This window comes from Protomyctophum parallelum (assembly GCF_964188405.1).
Source record: "Protomyctophum parallelum genome assembly, chromosome: 8".
Lineage (NCBI taxonomy): Eukaryota > Metazoa > Chordata > Actinopteri > Myctophiformes > Myctophidae > Protomyctophum > Protomyctophum parallelum.
In genome coordinates this window covers 32275943-32295361 of record NC_139703.1, presented here as the reverse complement: position 1 = coordinate 32295361, position 19419 = coordinate 32275943, and the positions used below count along the sequence as shown (strand labels likewise).

At 40.5% G+C, this 19419-nt stretch overlaps 1 protein-coding gene across 2 annotated transcripts in view; it reads left to right on the top strand.

The window, feature by feature from the left end:
• The first annotated feature begins 5983 nt into the window (after window positions 1–5983).
• Window positions 5984–19419, top strand: part of igsf21a (immunoglobin superfamily, member 21a) — a 280322-nt gene continuing 266886 nt past the window's right edge. For both annotated transcript variants that reach the window (XM_083771276.1, XM_083771277.1), the window contains exon 1: window positions 5984–6254. In XM_083771276.1, coding sequence (XP_083627402.1) covers window positions 6116–6254 — 139 coding nt within the window. In that variant the 5' untranslated portion in view covers window positions 5984–6115. The remainder of the gene's footprint in view (window positions 6255–19419) is intronic.

Here is a 19419-nt window from a genome sequence, read left to right as displayed (position 1 = left end):
TTCTATTTCTTTGATCATTTAATATCAGGTTTTACTGTGAAATTCAGTGTACATTTTTATGTTGAGATCACATAGATGTCCCAAACAATGAATAAAACACCTATCTTGTTAGATTTCATGGATTTGATAGCGCACCATTCAAGCTTAGGACTCTCTAAAGTTCAGCCTGGTTTATATTTAATGCACATCACTTGTACTGTGTCCCTCCCCACACCGTAGCCTATATATATATTTTTTTTTATGGTAACATATCAACAGCTGCTTGTGGACTCCTGGACAAACTTGTGCCTCTTGCAAAGACTCCAATTTAATGACAGCCAATGAAACTTTTTCAACCGATCTAAGAAAAAGCTGCATACTTATCCTCATAGTTACTATAACACATTTTCAATCATGAACCTGTGATTCACTTTAATGGACTAAACACAGTGCAAGAAGGATTTCAAGTCGATATACGTATACTTATGCTCAGTAAAGTGCAAATCTCTGCCAGGAGGCATACTCTTATTACCTTTCTCCATCTTTATCTCTAACTTCTGATAACTCGGACAGAGTTGAATGTGCTCCGCCTCAGACATTCATAATTTGGTCGTTTTTATGTATTTTGTCATGGTTAGAAGAAGTATATTTTTATGTTAATCTCCCGGGACAGGAGTGTTGTAATTGGATAGTTGGTAGCAGGACGCTTATCCCATAGCCTGAAGTGACAAGTGTGGTAAAATAAAATAAAATTACATACATGTGTTGTTGAACACCTTGAAAACTAAGGTCCTTGGCATGCTGTAACAGCTTTCCCAATCAAAATGTGATACTGATTGGCCTTGCAATTACACTTAGCTGTAGCTATGGACTCTCTCTCTCTCTCTCTGAGGTGAAGACCTGATCTACAATAATAATGATACTTTAACTTTGCCAATGCAGTTGGAGCTTAACCTTGGAGGCTGGCTGTTTCCTGCTGAACAGTCGCATTATCGCATAGGCTAGAGAACAGAACAAACTGTGCCCAAGGGCAGTTCTTTGTGATGCTTCTTTTCTAAACTTCTTCAAAATAGAATAATTTCTGCTATCATCCAAACCTAAGTCTTTGTGCTGTATAAAGCCAATAATATGAATAGATAAAATAAGCCATATAACTATATAAAATATTTATGTTTAATGGTAAAGTTAGATGATGATGCAGGGTGTATCTCTGATGAGCTTTTTATTATTATGTTGGTGTGTGTGTGTGTGTGTGCGTGTGTGCGTGTGTGTGTGTGTGTGTGTGTGTGTGTGTGTGTGTGTGTGTGTGTGTGTGTGTGTGTGTGTGTGTGTGTGAGACTTATGCAGCAACACGGCTAAGCCACCTACTGCACATGCTCAATAATGATGATGGCACCGTCAGAGAAATGGCCAGGGCATCACTCCTACTGGACCTGCACAGGAGGAAGGTACCCCTGGCTGCAGCAGACCAGAATAACTTCCTAGGCTTTAGGAGGAAAGACTCTGGGGAAACTGGACTCACAAGCCAAGGGCTTCGGGGTCTGGTCTGATTGGCCAGATCTCAACGACCGACAGGAGTCCAGCTAAAATGGGCAAAAAACAACGAAAATGTGCCCATCTCTGATGGATTAATTACAGACTCCAGCGTGGTAGTGAAGGCTACCCTCACCCACCAGGGTGCGGACACTAGAATACAGGAAGAAACGGCAAGAAGGGTTCTGCTTAGCACGAAACAGACTGAAGCCAAAGAACATTGGCGTGGCCTTCGACTGCAGGGAAAGTTGGCCTGTGTTGATTCAGCTGATCACTCTGTTTCACATTCGTTGTACAAAAATGCTGCTATTGGGGAGGATGTTTTAAAATTCACCATCAAAGCAAGACTACAAGTATTACCAACCAAGTACAATCTGTCAATTTGGTATCCCGACACCCACACTCCACTCTGTATAAACCATCATGATTCTGAACAACACCTAGAATCCATCGCACACATAACAAATGGATGTAGTGCATACAAAAACTTATATATTGCTCGCCACGACCGGATTGTTGACCTAGTGTCTGATGCAGTTCGAATGTATGTGCCATCTAGTGCAGCAATGTATAAACATTCAAGAGTGTTACCAGATTGGTTTAGCTGTGCAAGCGATGTCTTTGCTAACATCCCGAATACACCTGATGTTGTCTTTGTTGACACCAGACACAAGGAGGTCCTGATTCTGGAGGTGGGCTGTGTCTTTGATTTGTACATGGACCAGTCATTCCAAGATAAATATTCTAAGTATCAACCATTACTTGGAAGTATAACAAACTTGGGGCATCGCTGTAGATTTGCCATACTGATATTCGGAAGCCTGGGCCATGTGCATAAACTGACCATGAGTGGCCTAAGAATAGCTGGCATGCCAAAAAGCAAAGCCAAACAACTTGCCAAATACGGTTCTGTTTCGTCTGTTATAGGCAGTTTGTCTGTGTGGAGAAGGAGGTGCCATGTGTATCCTTAAGTGAACATGAACTGTCAACCCCGTTATATTTGTTTCCTTGTAAAATTAATTGTAATTTGTGGATTCAAATAAAGAAATCGAAATGTGTGAGTGTGTGTGTGTGTGTGTGTGTGTGTGTGTACAGTCCCAATTTTAGAATTCTTTGAAACCTGTTCAGTAAAATTTTAATAATTTCACCAAATAGTCATCTGTAAATAGAAATAATGCACACTTACTTGGGGCAAATAGTATGGTACTGTAGGCCTACATGTATGCACTCAGGTACAGGAGAGCTGACACAGACCTATTTGAACCTAGATGAGGTCCGATTCGACTTATCTTCCTGTGTGTCAGTCTCACTAGTTCACGCCATCCCTCAGACCATAAATACTGGCTGAAAAACCATTTAAGGTGTTATTGATCTGCGTCCATGTTACTATCAGCCCACAGGTAGAGAAGCAATTACACATGGAAACTGCATAATATGTGGACTCCCGGAAGACAGAAGACGGCTCTTTGTTCATGGGTTAGGTGCCATATGGACAGGAACACGTTCAGGTCTGTTGCCTCAATAAATTGTTGTTGACACTGCCCTCTAGAGATATGTGATAGTGCATTAGTACTGCAGACCTTATCCAGCAAAGCGTCCTCCCTTCTCCCTATGGCACATTCTCCCCTTTTCTTCTGTTGCTTTGTGCTTTCTTCTCACCTTGTGTTTGTAATTGTTCCTGTGCAAGCCGGTGTGTTAACGAAGTATTCAGTCCTACAGTACTTAAAGCCACTCCAGAAACTACAGTGTGTACACAGTGTGCAGGTGTTGCTGGGTTACATACCAATGCAGATTCATAGGCGCCTTCATGCAGTCCAGAAAGATTGACTTGGCTTGGATGCAAAACTGGATCTATTCAACCCAATTCATATTTTGCAAAAATGGATTTGGCATGCAGGTGGACGTCTTCCTGCATAACTTATTGCTCGGACTATGAAAAGGACCCCCAGGGACTCACAGCACCATGCACATCATTATAGACTAAAGGGGAAGAGCAAGACTTGGCTAACTTCACTAAGGTGATGCTAATTAAAATGAAATGCCCTGAAGCAAGTGTCTATGTTTTCTGGCGTCTAGACAGGAGTTTGGACAGTGCTTATGCATCTCTCTCGTTTCCCCCCCTCTTTACACAACTACATTTATCAAACCTGAACATGATATGACATTACATTATAAAATCTGCTAGGTTCTTATTCCCCATGCAGGCAGCACAACATATTATATTACACATTATGTTCCAAAATAGAGCTTGGAGTCCTTCACATTTGTATGTAAATTACATCCTGCACATACTTCTGTACATTCATTAAAACTCTGAACTCTGACTGGGGAGGGAGTCTGGGAGATTGATGGGGCATTGCTCTGAGTCTAATGATCATTATAGTGAAAGAACATATATAATATTTTGTTTTTGGTGTCATTAAAATGACTTGACATGGCACACTGACTATCTAGAAAAAGAAAAAAAAAACATGGCACTTCATTTAAAAAAGATTGCAGTCCCCTGGCCTATAAGACATTTAAGTTCTATATAAGATGTCTAAATCTTCAATAGGTACTGTCATGAACAGTGGTATGATACCCATAGACGTATCAGGGGTGGGCAACTTTGACGATCAAGAGGTCCACTATATTTCCACACTCACTCCAGAGGGTCACAATGCATTTGGTATCCGATCCTACCGTACAAGATGGTAGATCAGCTATTTTAGCTATATTTGAATTTAATTTTTAATTCTTTTTTGTTAATTTTGAATTGGAATCATGAAAGTAACCTTTTTATTTAATTTCAAATGCATTTAGTTAAATGTTAACTTTATAAACTAAATACATTGGACATAAAAAAGACAATAAGATTAGTCATTCAGCTATACTAATATAGACTAAAGTAATTAAAGCAGGTCATGTTTGCATGTTTGGAATTGTAACAGCTGAAATCAATAATATATCAGTATTCTGATATTAACCATGCGGGCCACATTGAGTGAAGGTGGGGGCCGCATGTGGCCCCCGGGCCGCCATGCAGTTGCCCATTTATGCCATAGACACATCCCTGGCAGGCTGCCCCTCTCCTCCTATAGGACAGGAAAGAGCAAATAGGAACAAATGACCACAAACATATAGTGAGGGGTCGTCACAGTGCATTGATACCATCTACATAGCCTGGCGCATGAAGCGTCAGTGAATCCTCGCTATATGAGTCTGGCCGCACCATAGGCTATACCATCTACATACAACACTGGGCCATTATCATCACAGTTTATCACTAAGCAAATGTCAACGGTAAGATTAATCATATAGCCGTGGAGTCTTATGTTAACGGCACTGACATTTGCAGGTGGCCCCCCAATGATTTAAGATCCATCACATCATCCAGGCCACAGCCGGGATAGAAATAATAGCAGTCTTAAGCTTAAATGTTGGGCCATATAAATGTATAATGCCTTATATATTTACTAGCCAACGCAGGGAAGCTGGAAGTACCCTCACTAAAAACGCCGGGACAACGCTCCACACGTCCCAAACTCTTCTCCCTTCTGGCTCCAAAACTGTGGAATGCACTTCCCATTGCAATCAGAACTGCAGCATCACTCCCAATCTTCCGCCGTAGTCTGAAAACCCACCTTTTCAGACTCCATCATGGCCCATAGCACTTACCCTACCCCCTTAGATAGCATTTGATACAGACTTATAGCATGTTATGTAGACAGCACTATATAATTGCATGTATATAGTCATAGCACGCCATAGTACGTATGTATAGCATAGTAGTATATATATATAGTTTATATGTATACCGTAGTCTCATAATATAGATATTCCACTGTTACTTTCTTAGCTTACGCATGTTTCATGATAAATGCTTTTTTGTGATGTATTCCCATGCTTTTTGTTCTTGCTTAATGTAAGTTGCTCTGGATTAAGAGCGTCTGCTAAATGCCTAAATTGTAAATTGTAGCCTATACTGGTTAGAGATCAATGAAGAAAGTGTGTGTGTGTGTGTGTGTGTGTGTGTGTGTGTGTGTGTGTGTGTGTGTGTGTGTGTGTGTGTGTGTGTGTGTGTGCCTACTCACTAAAAGCACTAAGGGTTGCATGTTGACATGTTATCCTACTATATGCTAGCCTACAGGCTGCATGGGGCCTGGGGTTAGGCTATACACATCTTTTTCACAAGAAAAAAAAAAAGGGGGGGGGGGGGAATCCGTGGCAATAAATCGGCTTAATGGACAGAATTAGAGGGGGTTGAATCCAGGGTAGGATTAAGGAAAATTGTGTGAAATAAAGAGCGGAGTGATCAGGAAAGACCGTGCGTGGTTCTGTCTGGAGGGAGGGGGGATGAGAGAGAGAGAGAGAGGGGGGAGAGAGAGAGAGAGAGAGAGATTTTCTTCCAAACCTATCCCTTTTTTCTTTCCAATTCTGGACTGCACGGCTGAACGTTGCTTCATGTTGTCTCTTCCGAGAGAATATTCAATTTCTAATTGCAGTGCAGTGTCCTGGATTCCGTCGCGAATGCCATATTCACAGCTGAACTTCTAATTTCTCACTTATACTTGAGCCGCATCATGAATAGTTTCAGGGCGCCTCTCTATCACATACCTCTGGAATGGTGGGGATTACGCATCCGAAAAGCGGAGAGCATGTAAACGCAGATGGAGTTTGGGATTTATTGCAAAATAAGGGAAAGATGACCGTCTTCTCTTTGTGCTTGCTCCTGTGCGCAGATCTTCTGGATTTAGCCGTCGGTAAGTCAGTAACCTAATTTGTACCTATGCGCCCATGTCAATCAATCAATCAATCGCCATTTGGGAGTCGAAACCGCTCATATCATTCAATGCGCAATGGTATTTTGACGCGTTTGGAGATCAGTCAGTCACAGACAGTCTATAGAGTAGAAGAGACGTTTTACCGAACGGCTCAACATCAGCAACCCACCGAAGGCGATCGGTGTCGTGTCTCTCATGCCAACTTTCCCTCATGCCGACGAAGTCGTAGAAGAGCGATCGATGAATGATAAACGACTCGCCTGTATGAATGTATCATGTGGCGACATGGCGCGAAACGCTTGGGGTGTGGTGGGCATTGTGTGAATCAAATATTATTTAATTCTACAATATCTAGCCTATATGACAGGTAGGCTATGGCCAGAATGCATGGCTGCACGCGCACTTCTAACACGGCCAAACTACATGGTTGCAGCGCGCACTTTGTCATGAGCAATATGGCTTTAAAATAATAGCAAATTTAGTAGGTTATTATATGTTATGGGCTGTAGCCTATTTGCGACACATCTGCTGAAGTTGTTGGTCTCAAATACAGGTGGAACAGCTTTCATTCCGGACCGTCAATGAGACGTGCTGCGTGCTGCTATGCATTGTCTTGTTTTTTCTTCTCCGTCGAAATGTTCAGCTGTGTAGTAGGCCTACGTTATTAATATGGCACAAATAATTTATTATGCAATTGGAGATTATGTGTCTGGGCTCTAAGTAATTAGGCTGCTAAGTACGTGCTGTATTGATGTTCCCTCTGTCTGTGTGTGTGTGTGTGTGTGTGTGTGTGTGTGTGTGTGTGTGTGTGTGTGTGTGCGTGCGCGCGCGCGTGGGGGGGTGCGTGCGTGTGTGGGCGGTTGTAGGCAATTTAATATTAAAAACAACAGAAAACATGATATGACCAATTAGCTATCATGAGCCAATCCCATCCTGCAGCCTTTGATTGTTGTTGCTTGTGTCATTGTAGTAGGCTATTGGTATTGTATTATGTATTTACAGTAGCTATATCAACTGTCTAAATGTGCTGTGGTCATCAAGAGAATATTAATACATGCCTTGCTGCTGCAGCCCATTATAGCGCATTAGAGCATGACATTATGTAGGCTGCAAGGCAAGTTACACTTGATTCCCTGTTTTGTTCAGAGAAAAGTCATTACGAATTGTCTGATGGTTGGCCAGTGTTTCTCAAACTTTTTCATGTCATGGAATAGGTATTTTTCCGTCCCCCAGCTGAAAATATTGTGTCGGGGATCTCCCCTGCAGGCAGTAACATATTTATATTGTTAAAATGTTAGCTTTAAAAAAAAAAAAAATCTCTTGTTTCTTTTTTATATATATAACAGGTCTGTATACAAGCTCATAATGTGTTGCATTGGGTTGTGAGCTTGTAGGCCTGCTATATTCAAATAGCAATGTTTAAGGCTTACATATGTTTGCCCTTGACGCCAAACAAAGGTGACTCCTCATTGTTTTGTGGACACCCATTGACCAAATTCGATAAATTAGTAAGTGATGTTATTAAGTAGGCCTATTTGTGGTAGGGCAATCTTGCTCAGACGGAAACACCACAGGGACAATATGAAGGCTTGCTCACTGTGGGCAGCTCATACAAGCTCAGTGAAATTATTGCCTTTTTTCTTAAACACTCACAGTGTTAAACAGTTACACAGTGATGTATCACAGCTATTGTTATGACCTTGCTATGACTACGTCACTTGCTGCTATACTTCAGGGTGTAAGATTAAAAAACAGCACAGATAGAGAAGAGATTGGTCATTGTGGTGTGCCTGGAGCCCTGGATTGTCTTTGACTTAAAATCATTCAGACCACCCGTCGGTTGTTGAGTGCTGACATTGTCCTGTTTTCAATGCACAACACACTTTTGGTAGGCTACACCTTAGGACGGTATTCACAAGCATATCCTTTACTATACTATTCGAGAGTACACTTACTTCTCCCCTTTATCATTTTATCTATACTATATGTTTAAATTGATCATGTTTTTAATAAATCATCATTTACTAGTTCATTCGTTCATTGAGCCATTCATCAGTTCATTCATTCACTCACTCATTCATTCATTAATTTATTTCACAGGGGATAAATTGTTTAGATGGAACAAAAAAACAACATCTTGCCACTCCAAATTCATCACTCAATATTTCGTAATCACTGATTTGTACAACTAACTATAGTACTGTCTGTTAGAGAAACCTCTTAAACTGTACTTCAGTGTCAGCATTTCGTTTTGTTGTAGTGGTGATTACCCACATTTACAACAGAAAGCTTCTAACTTCATCTTTATTGTGGATTTCATCCCTATGCCCTGTCACAATTGGCCAGATGCCTGTGCCTTTATTTATTAAATTCTGCTTCATGCAGCCTCATCCACAACATATCCACTGGTGATGTTGAGCACTTAACCATTGTTATACAAGCCCATAAATGTCTTCAGCGATTCAAATTATTTCACTTTTCTTTCTAAGACTTTACTGTTGTTCACTAAAGTCACTTTGATAATCTTTCAGTAGATAGCACTCACATTTCCGTGTGTGATTCCAATTTCCTGAGGAAGATGTCATTATGTGTGCATGCATAATTGCACACTGCAGTCTAGAGTGACAGGGACGTGAGACAGTGTGATGCATATAGGTGTGTATAGGATTTCCTTTCAGTGCAAAATATTCTGATAATCTCAAAACCCATACAATACTGGTGTGCAACTCCTTTTGATGACACATAGGAGCATTGTCTATTATGGCTAAGATACTTTTACCCTTGTTTTTGTCAGGTCAGTTTAGACAACACACCTAAAGAACACTTTACCCTTGTCAAAACTCAAAAGGTACTATAAGAATCCATTACCCTTTTGTTGTGTTGGTCTGGAATGCAGGCAGAATCCTTATTTTGGAAGCAATCTCTGAAGTCAATTTTCTATTACACATGTAACTTGCTCTCATGCTATTGAAGCAGGTTGATGGTGCACTATGTAGTCAAGGCAGGAATGAAAGCAAAGCACCCTGAGGTTAGTTTGTTTTAAAAGTGGGCTGCATAATGGTAAAGCTCTAAGATAAAAAGAAAGAAGATAAATATCTCGTGTCCTAGTGTTTCCCTGCAGGAAAATCTATAGACAACGTGGTGGTCAGAGAGCTGGAGGTGTGGGACTGTGAATGTGGCCGGATGTGGATGAGTGTGTTATGTCCCTCTCTTTTTTTACCCTGCTAGCAGTGGGGCTCAAATGGATGGCGATGTCAGTCCATCCAACACTTAGGTCTCAAACAAGATATGATCCACCCCTGCACCGCTCCCCACGACACCCTGGCCAACACTCCAAGCTGTAAACTTCCTCATGGCTCCCAAGCTGTTGAAAGACAACCCGATGACTGAATAGGCGGACTGCTATGAAACTTGCTGAGCAGCACATTAATTTCTCCCACTGTTTGACTCATTGAAACATTCTACCAGGAAATCACGCAATCAAATAAAAAAACAAACAAAAAACAAACAGCTGCCATCCACTCACACGTTACAGGATTTTCTTAACTGCCTTTGTCTTGGCTCCTGTACCGTTCCACTTCCGCGTTGATCAGGATGACCCTAACTATTGAACGCATGCACACTTTAAAATGAGGAAAAACAGAACATTGCTAGCATGGGGGAAATTATTTATTTATTTACTCTGGCAGCGAATGAGTCAAAACACACATTTCACAATTGATGAGGCCTCTTCAGTTGCTATTAGGCTAACCTAGGTTAAATGGTGAGAATTGTGCAGTGGATCAAAATCTGCAATTCTAAACAATATAATTAAAGGAGAATTCAGTGATTTGGAAAACCTCCCGGTCCGCCCCGGTAACAAGATGTGCACATGCACGCACTACAGTGGGGGGGACATGCGACAGGCCAACAGCACACACACCAAGGCCTGCCCCCACTCGATCATGATTGGCGGAAGGCCCCTCTCATCCTGATTGAATGAAGGCTACCTAGCCAAAAATGAAACCTAAGGTTTTTTGACCCCCAGGGGTTAACTGGGAACTCCTTATAATGGTCAGCACACTCTATAGTAGGGAGGATTATCACAACAAAACAAAAAAAGAAGTGATATTTTAATTAAGTGAAATCACTGAATATACCTTTAATGTTAACAATAGTATTACTGCTTCATATACCAACACAGTGTGATATATTGACAATAAATAAATAAACTAAAATTAATGGTTGCCTCTAACCATAGTAAAAAGACTTGGAAAAGTCAGGGTTAATCACTGTATCCACCTTTGAAACTCAGGTGAGAGTTTTGTCCAAATACAATGAAGTATTATGTTTGTAGGAATTTCTCAGTCACAGTAGTTGGCAATTCTTGCTATGCCCCCTTTCTGGTTTGTTTTTGTACCTCAATTGACTCTAGGGCATTTATCTGCCTATTTTCATTTGTTTGGAGAGGTTCTCCTGAGCAGGATTGGCTTTGACCACACCACTCAAACCCTGGAGTGGTTAGTTGAAGTGTTTAGTGAGCTACACAGTACAGCAGGACAGTTATTTATTTTTCAACAAAGCTAGTTCTTAATGTATCCTAACAATTTCCTTTAGGAATTTTGTATGTATGTACTGTACAAATAGGCTACAATAACATAAATTGCCTCTAATCCTCCATCTCATCTCCCTTTCACTCAATCCTGTGTGCACATCTTGGAATGTCTATATCAACATTGGATATAACAACATTGGATATATTCGGCAGAATCGTCTTTTTTATTTACTTTGACTTCTTGATGGAATTTTTGACTCATGTCAATTATGCATTGAACAAAATATGCCCCTACAGTATATGGATTTTGTGTTATAATACTCTCTGAGTGGATTAAGCACAAGTTGTTTTATTACACTGTACAGCAGTGGTTCCCAAACCTTTCAGGTCAAGTCCCAAAAGAGAGATTAGACGTTGGCCCAGGCTGGGACCCAAACTAGTAAAGATAGCACACAATGCATCACTTCGCACCGCGTTGAAAGCTTGTAGATGTACTTATTATTATTTTATTCATGGTTTTCTTAGATTTGTTTGTTTGTTTTAAAACTTATAAAATAATTGTACTTTTTAAAATATATAGATTTATACTCGAATCCTGACCCATAAAAATTGGTCTGTGACTCACGTATGGGTCCCGACCCATCCCTTGGGAAACAGTGCTGTTGCCTACAGTATACACTATACAGTATGGATTCTTGCATACTGCATGTGCAAATACCAGCCATACTGTACTGTACTGTATGTTGAATTTTAAACAGATGGAAGTGGGATCACGTTTTGATTGTGATCAGAAAATGGGAAATGCTGGCAATTTGCTGCCAGTAGAATCTGATAGTAACATCTCTCCATTTCAGCAGTGATAAGTGAAATAATTATCAGTGTTCATGCCATGAACTAATGTGCATTGCAAAAGGTCACCGGGAATATTGAGCATTAAGCACTAGCACTATTCTTATTCAAATGGCTGTCAAATGCATTGGTGTGCCTGTAACAGTGTTCTTGTACAAGTATAGTACAGAAAATGGAAGTTGCACAGAAACGGAGTGACATTGTAACCCACAATGTGGTCCAGTTTAATGTATCTGCCCTTCAAACATGATTTGACAGATAAGTGTAGCGAGGTTATAATATATAGGCTTCCACTCTACTTTTAATATGAATCAGCATTTAAGCAGCTGACAATATTAATTGTTATAACTAGACCGGTGCCTGGCTTACTCAGGATGATCCAAGTTGGTAATGCATGCCCCACCCAGACATGCATTGCCGGTTAAGACACATGCGTAGTGGGTTAAGACTCACCCGTGGCTCTCGAGTCCCGACATGCGTTGCCGGTTAAAACTCACCCATGGCCTCCCTGTGAGGTTAGGGTTAGGTTTGGGGTTTGGGATAGGGTGTCGGACTAATACCTGTCAGACTGTTAGTACATCAGACCAAACACATGCATTTTGCTCTTCAATGGACCCTCACATGACATCTATGTCATCATTGCGACTTCAGCTCGCACTTACTATAGAAACATGCAGGAAGCATGTAATGCAGGAAACATGTAATGCTTGCATCCATCACATCACGCTCTTCATGTAATGCTGCTGCACACACAACACACAGGGGCACACGCCACACACAACACATAGGCGACACATGTTTTGCCACCACACACACACACACACACACACACACACACACACACACACACACACACACACAAGTACTGAATAGGCTGCTGCACAGCTCACTCCACAGCTCCGTCAGTCAGACAACAACAAAGATCAAACAAATCAATGAAGGAAGAAGCCACTTATATCGCTTTTGCTGTGGATGGGACATTTACATTTAAAAACTATCAGATGGACGCGTGGATAACAGCATGGTTGTGTGCAATATCGGAGGGAAAGGTTCCATAATCCATATGACCAACGTTAGCTTCCATGCTAGCCGCTTCAGCTTAATATGTCTCGCAGAGGACACCAGAGGCTCGCAGTGATTTCACCACAGCACGAAGCTGTCAAGCTGTCCTCGATGCGAAGCAGCAAGCGTGGAAGTCCGTGGTCAGACAATGGTCTGCCCCAACCCCATGTGAAATGCACTCCCCACCTAGTTCATTCCACAGTTTTTGATTTTATTCCTTTGTCTTACTGTTTCCCCCCCTAATAAAGTAGTTTTATTTGTTTTCTCATGCCCCCCATGTAAAGCACATTTGAGTATTCATATAGACACTAAAGACACTTCATATAGGCACTTGCTGCACTTACCCTGCGGTCGCTACTCGCCTTTAAGGCGTCTTACTGGTAGATAGTTAACACAGCTGAGGGTAATAACATTCATTGTGGGTGTTTCATTTATTTTGGGTCAGCATGGTCAAACCCTGTATAAATGACTTAATGCTTAATGATATTAACGCCAGCTGTGCTTATGCATGACACATCAACATGTCTGCTGTGAAAAGGCTTGGTTGTTGGTCACACTTGTCGAAGAATAATCTACAAGTGTTTCTGATGGTGTAATCATGGGCATGCTAGAGTTGAGCTCTATGAAAGGAAAATAATGTCATGTTTGATCAGTTGATATCTATCATTTCTGTGCTCTCACTTAGACTTCAGCAGCACATAACATTTCATGAGATACACTATCATTTACATACTGTATATACAGTAAACCTCTGCAGCTGATTTGTATTCACACTATACATATATTGCCATGTTTCTGTTGTACATAACTTAGTGTAAACTAGAAAATAAATTGCTCATCTGATAAATTTGGGGCAGAGGTTTGTCCTTGGCCTCTAGGGAGTGTGTGTGTAAAAGGTTTCACTCCAATCGGACAGACACGCACATGCACACACGAACGGAGGCATGGACAGGGACAAAAACATAGTCTTGCCCATGCTTTCGGCCTGGTGGAGACAATAATATGAACACAAAAAAGGCTACAGCTCAGAAAAGTGAAAATGTCATTATCTTCCCTGAAGAATAGTCCCCATTACCTTTGCTTCTTTGAAAGCTAAGTAAGTGACCATCAAGAGCTGTGATTACCTATTACAGTATAGCCTGCGGCTATCCAGTGAACATGTCATTACCATTGTTGCTCACTTTTTACATACATAGGAATTACCAACCACATTTAATTTTATGGGGGGGGAATTATCTTGGGGCATAATGGTGACCCAGAAATGACAGCTTTTGTTCAGAGGTTTCAACCATGATTTCTTGTCCATGCACTGTACTGTACAATGCTAACCTCGCCTCACTAGTTTTTCCACCTCGGAGGAAAGCCTGGTCTCTGTCTCAAAAGTCTGTATGATCCGGTCTGGAGTGGATGATATCGTTACGTCATGTTGTAGTATTGTTTTGTAGTCAACAGGCAGGAACAATCAAACGGAACCTCCTTTTCCCTCAAACCGGAAGAATAACAATAAAAGCTCTCGTAGCCTGCAGCTTTTATTGAGAAAACTCGGTTTGAGGGAAAAGGACGTTCCATTTGATTGTTCCTGCCTGTCGACTACAAAACAATACTACAACATGACGTAACGATATCATCCGCTCCCGATCGGATCATATGCCTGAAATGAAATGGTGCCCAGGCTAGTACAATGCTAGCCTGGATCCAGACCTGCGGATGGCGGATTTAGCCGTGGATAACTCCAGTTTAGGGTGGATTTGGGTCATTAAAATATATTATAAATTAATATTGGATAAACAGCGGGTGAAATAATGCGGGAAATAAATTAATGGCATTTATCTGTAGGCTTTTATTATAGCTTTTAAAACGCACAAAATCTCAGCAAAATCTCGCAATAAATTGGAATAATTAATCAATGTGGTGGGATAACGGGCGGATTATAAATATGCACACGCGGATTCGGGTGACAAAAAAGCTCATCCGCAGGTCTCTATCGCCCACTCTCTGAGTGGACTGCGTCTTTTCAGGAAGCTTCAGAGTCTGATACTCAGGCAGTACAATGCTGCATATTGGAATGAAACGGATTTGACTGAAAAATGCAAATGACCTCCAATTATTTTGTGGAGTCATGTAGCACCTGGTAGCTTTGTACATTTTTGATCTGAAGATTTGATCTGACTATTAATGAGAAGAGTAGTCTAGGTCAAATGTTCCAGTAAAATATATTAAACACGTTTCCCCACAGATTGGAAGAAAGTCCTACTGTCTTTCAACAAAACTAAAACTAAAACAAAACTCAACAAATCAGTACTGCTTTACTGTCAATAATTTGACACAGCATAATGATGTTTCTGCTTCTATAACAATGTAAACAGGAAGAGCAGTGGTCCACTATCAAGAAATAACAGACCACATAATATTGTGATTGACCAAACAATGCATCCTTCTAGGTTTGTATCATAATGAGAATATCTGCAGTACTACTAATCCGGACAAATTTGAAAAGGTGAAGCTTCCATTAGTACTCGTACAACTAACAACACCATGATTGCTCTTTTAAAAAACAGAATAGCCGGGGCGCCCGCTGGCCTAGTGGTCCAGGCGCATGACACATATGCTCTGGCCTGACAGCGTGTCGCGTGTTCGAGTCCCGTTCATGACGACCTCTGCTGCATGTCTCTCCCCTTCTCTCTCTCCCACGTTCCTGTCTATCTTCACTTGATACTATCAATAAAGGCAGAAAAGCAAAAAGAAAATCTTTAAAAAAATAAAAATAAAACAGAATAGCCACTGAGTAGACATGCCTGGCTAATGCATGTGTTTGTTTTTCTGTTAAGGTTGAGAAAGAAAAGTTAACTGCCTAAATGCACCATGCATAAAGTTAAATGCATGGTGTGGGCAGAAGCAGAACCATGCATCCTGCTGCGCTGGATGTTTTAATAATAGTAGACCAAATTTAAGACAATAATAATAAAACATAGCATACAGTATCTGTTTGCATATCAGGTAAATGTGCAAATATCTCGAACCATCCCTTTGACATTTTGGGACCAGCTAAGTGGTTCATGCAAAGCCAGTCATTGTAACACCATTAACATATTTTATTAACAGTAGGAATGTTCACTATTGGCTTGCCTTGGATCATCATTCATAACCCATGGGGAAGACCAGAGGGCTTATGTGTCTCACACTGCAAATAATGCAACAGAATCTGCAAACATTATTCCAAACTATCCTCCTCTGCTGCTATCACATACACCTCTTGCATACTGTGTTCTTCCCTCACTGTTACCTACAGTAGGCTACATGTAGAGTACATGTGAATTGAGTAGCCACTGAGTAGTAATTTATAACAATTGCTCTGCCACTGTGTCCCCACAGTAATGATAATGAATGTATTGATATAGCACATTTCAAGACATAGTCACAAAGTGCTTTACATAACAGGGTAAAAAACAACAACATAGTCACAGCTACAACAAGATATCATTGAACTTATTATACATTATACATTAGACTCCATATTGGAAACTTGGGTAAGTGCTCACATACAATATACACTAGTATCTCTGCATGCATGGTTCACCAGAGGGTTTAATTTTAGGGGGGAATTAGGGGGAATGAGAAAAAACAGGACTAAAAAAAAAACATAACGTTGTGTAGATCGACTTCTCAGCAAAGAGATTTGGTGTAGAGTGGAAAACCTAATACACTGCCAACTCTGTCAAGTTAATTAAGTAGAGTTAGATAATAGAGTTAGAGGTTAAATGACACAAAGCCTGCCCTACTGTCCAATCCTAATCTTCGGCTAGACCACCCTAACATTGGGTTGCGGACACATCTCTCCATTATTATGGGTCGCCTTCGTTTTGGTTTCCTACAACATTTTCCAAAAAGCATCCCCAAAAAAGTTAAACTTTTCATGAATTAATAACAAAATCTAAATATTTTTTTCAGTAGGCCTAATGTCATGAAGAAATGATAGAAAAAACGAAGAAATTCCATAAATTAGAACAAATATTTAAGAAGATCTGTTATTTTCACTACTTTGGGTCTGTATATGTCTAGGTTAAAAGGAACGTTGAAGATTGAAGAAGTATTTGCCTCAATGATGATGATGATTATTAGTATTATTATTAGTATTATTATTATTTATCAACATGTGTGGAGTAACGGACCTCCTTGTTTTTAAATAGACAATTATTGTGATGCTTTTATGAACCTTTACAGACCAGAGGCTTCCATTGTATTAACTCCAGCATGCAATAATCATATATGACATTAAAATATTCAACTTCTCTATCCTTTTTATTTTTTATCTCTGCTCTATATGCTTCCTTTATTGTCTCGGTACATAAAGCTCAAAGACTACTGTAGGTTTTCCACATTTCCACATTTCCGCTTTTCTCTCTCTGGTTCCATGACAACAACCTCCCCTAACTGGAAATAACGGCTTTACCACAATATTCATAATTGTCCAGATTACCAAGGGCTCTATTCTATACTCCTGTTTTCACAAAATATGCGATCTGCAAACTCACGCTATGACACGTCGTGAGCTTGTAGATCAGCTATTTTGCCCAACGTTAGTCCCAGAATAGGGATGCTAGGGTTCAAGTGGTTAATTCAGAGAGTCCCATTTCCCTGCTGTTTATGTGCAATCTTCAAGGCGGTAATAATGCATTATGGAAGGGTTTCATGAAAGTCCAGATTATGTACAAAAAAAGGGGAAGAGATGGGCAAGGCAAGAAAAAACAACAACCCACTAATCTGTACTTTGACGTCAGTCTAGATGGGCTGAAGCTGTGCAGATGGGAGCATGGGAAGATTGTGTGGGTTACTGTATGCAATTCATGACAACAGATTATTTCCTTTTATGCATGCTGCCTTCCTCCCAATGAGCCACGAGACACTTTCTTCCCTAGGGATAATGTTACTGAATTTCTGTAGGGAAAAAAAACAAAAAGACATCAAGCCTCAGCACCCGGAGCAGGTCTATTTGTCAATTTATAGTCTGTCGTACGACAATGTCGCTTGTGAAAAATAGTCCCGTTTCAACACGTGAGCTTGTAGATTGGCTATTTTCGGTGTGGTACTAGCGTGAGATGAAATATACATCAGGCTTTAGTCGGGTTTCAGTGAATTGGTCCTCCTATGGAACGACTCATCCCCATCTCCACAACATCTGTCATTTGTGATAACATTTATGTTTGATCCACTATAGGACTTGTCATGCAAGTGCAGTGAGTTAATCTCCTGTGCATGTGGCAGGTGCCATATATATATATGTTCATGGTAACTCCAGTCACATGTGGACACAATATTGATGTCATGGGGGTTTTACACATGCTTTTACAGTATGTTTCATACAATCTATAGCACTGCTGCTTGACAGGACTGTTGAACAATTAAAGACATGACACACTCATAATGTTCTGTCCTGCTACCTGCTACAAAAAGCTCAAATTCAGATTTGTTTTTTTAAAAGGCAAAGGTGGACAGATAGAGTAGCCTACATGCTCTGCTCTTCTTTGGCTACATACAGGGTTCTACATTTTATCACTGTCTGCTATTGTCTTGCATAATGTGTTTATATTTAAACTTACTACATTCCAGAGGACCATTTTAGAATGTTACCCCCTTTTATTTCCCTCTATGGGGGTGTGACTGTCAACCATAGAGATAAAATAGTGACATGCAGAATGGTATAATGGCAACACAACCATCTTACCTGAGTGCTGTTCTGAACTGAACCGGAGCTACAGTCACAAACTACACAAAATATTCATACATAATAAACAGTAAGTTGCTTGCCACTTCTAGTCAAGAGGCAAGCGTGGACTATAGATATTCAGGGCAAAACCCTTATTTGTTTGAACAGCAGCATAATGAGACTATGGGAGTGAAACAGCCTTAATTGCTTTGTATTGACTCTCGTCTCTCTGATTGTTTATTAGCTAAACGTGTAGTAGTTTGGCTGAGCAACATAGTCTTGCCATTTTGCTTAGAAGCTAGCTTAGCATCAGTCAAACAGTGGCTGAGCACGGAATGTGAGGACAGAAAAGTGAGGACGTCAAAAGCGATTGGCCGGATGTGATGTATGATGATAAAAGCGCCCCTCACTTCACACAAGTTAGATTTTTCGTATAACATTACAATGATACCAATAAACAACATTATGTAAATTATGCAACATCGCGCTTCTGACAGGTACGTTGCAGTTGTTCCGTGCTAATTGTAATCACAGCTGGCAATTGTAATTGTGCATATGCACCCATTAAAGGAAGTTTTCATGTGTTTAGTGCTGCTATGAATGCAATCCAGTTACACACAGAGAATGTGCTGCATGTGGATCTACTGAAGAGATTTGAGATGTTTTAATAAATATACATTTTCTGCAAGGATTCTCAAAGGATACACACATAGCACAATAAATTAGAATGCAGTGGAGGTTAATCCCTCGACAAAGTGGCATTGAATGTTCTATGGCTGTATATAGAATGTATATATATAATGGAATGTCAGCCATTCAAGGGCTACACGTTTTCAACTTGTAGTGTTCTATTGTAGATGAAGATTGCAGGAGTTGCAGTTGCAAGAACAGGGGAAGTGCTGGCAGCCACGGATGAGATGACAGAGATTTGTGACTGGCACCCCACTGATGAAAATTTATTTTATGTAACACATAATTACACACTTACATACAAC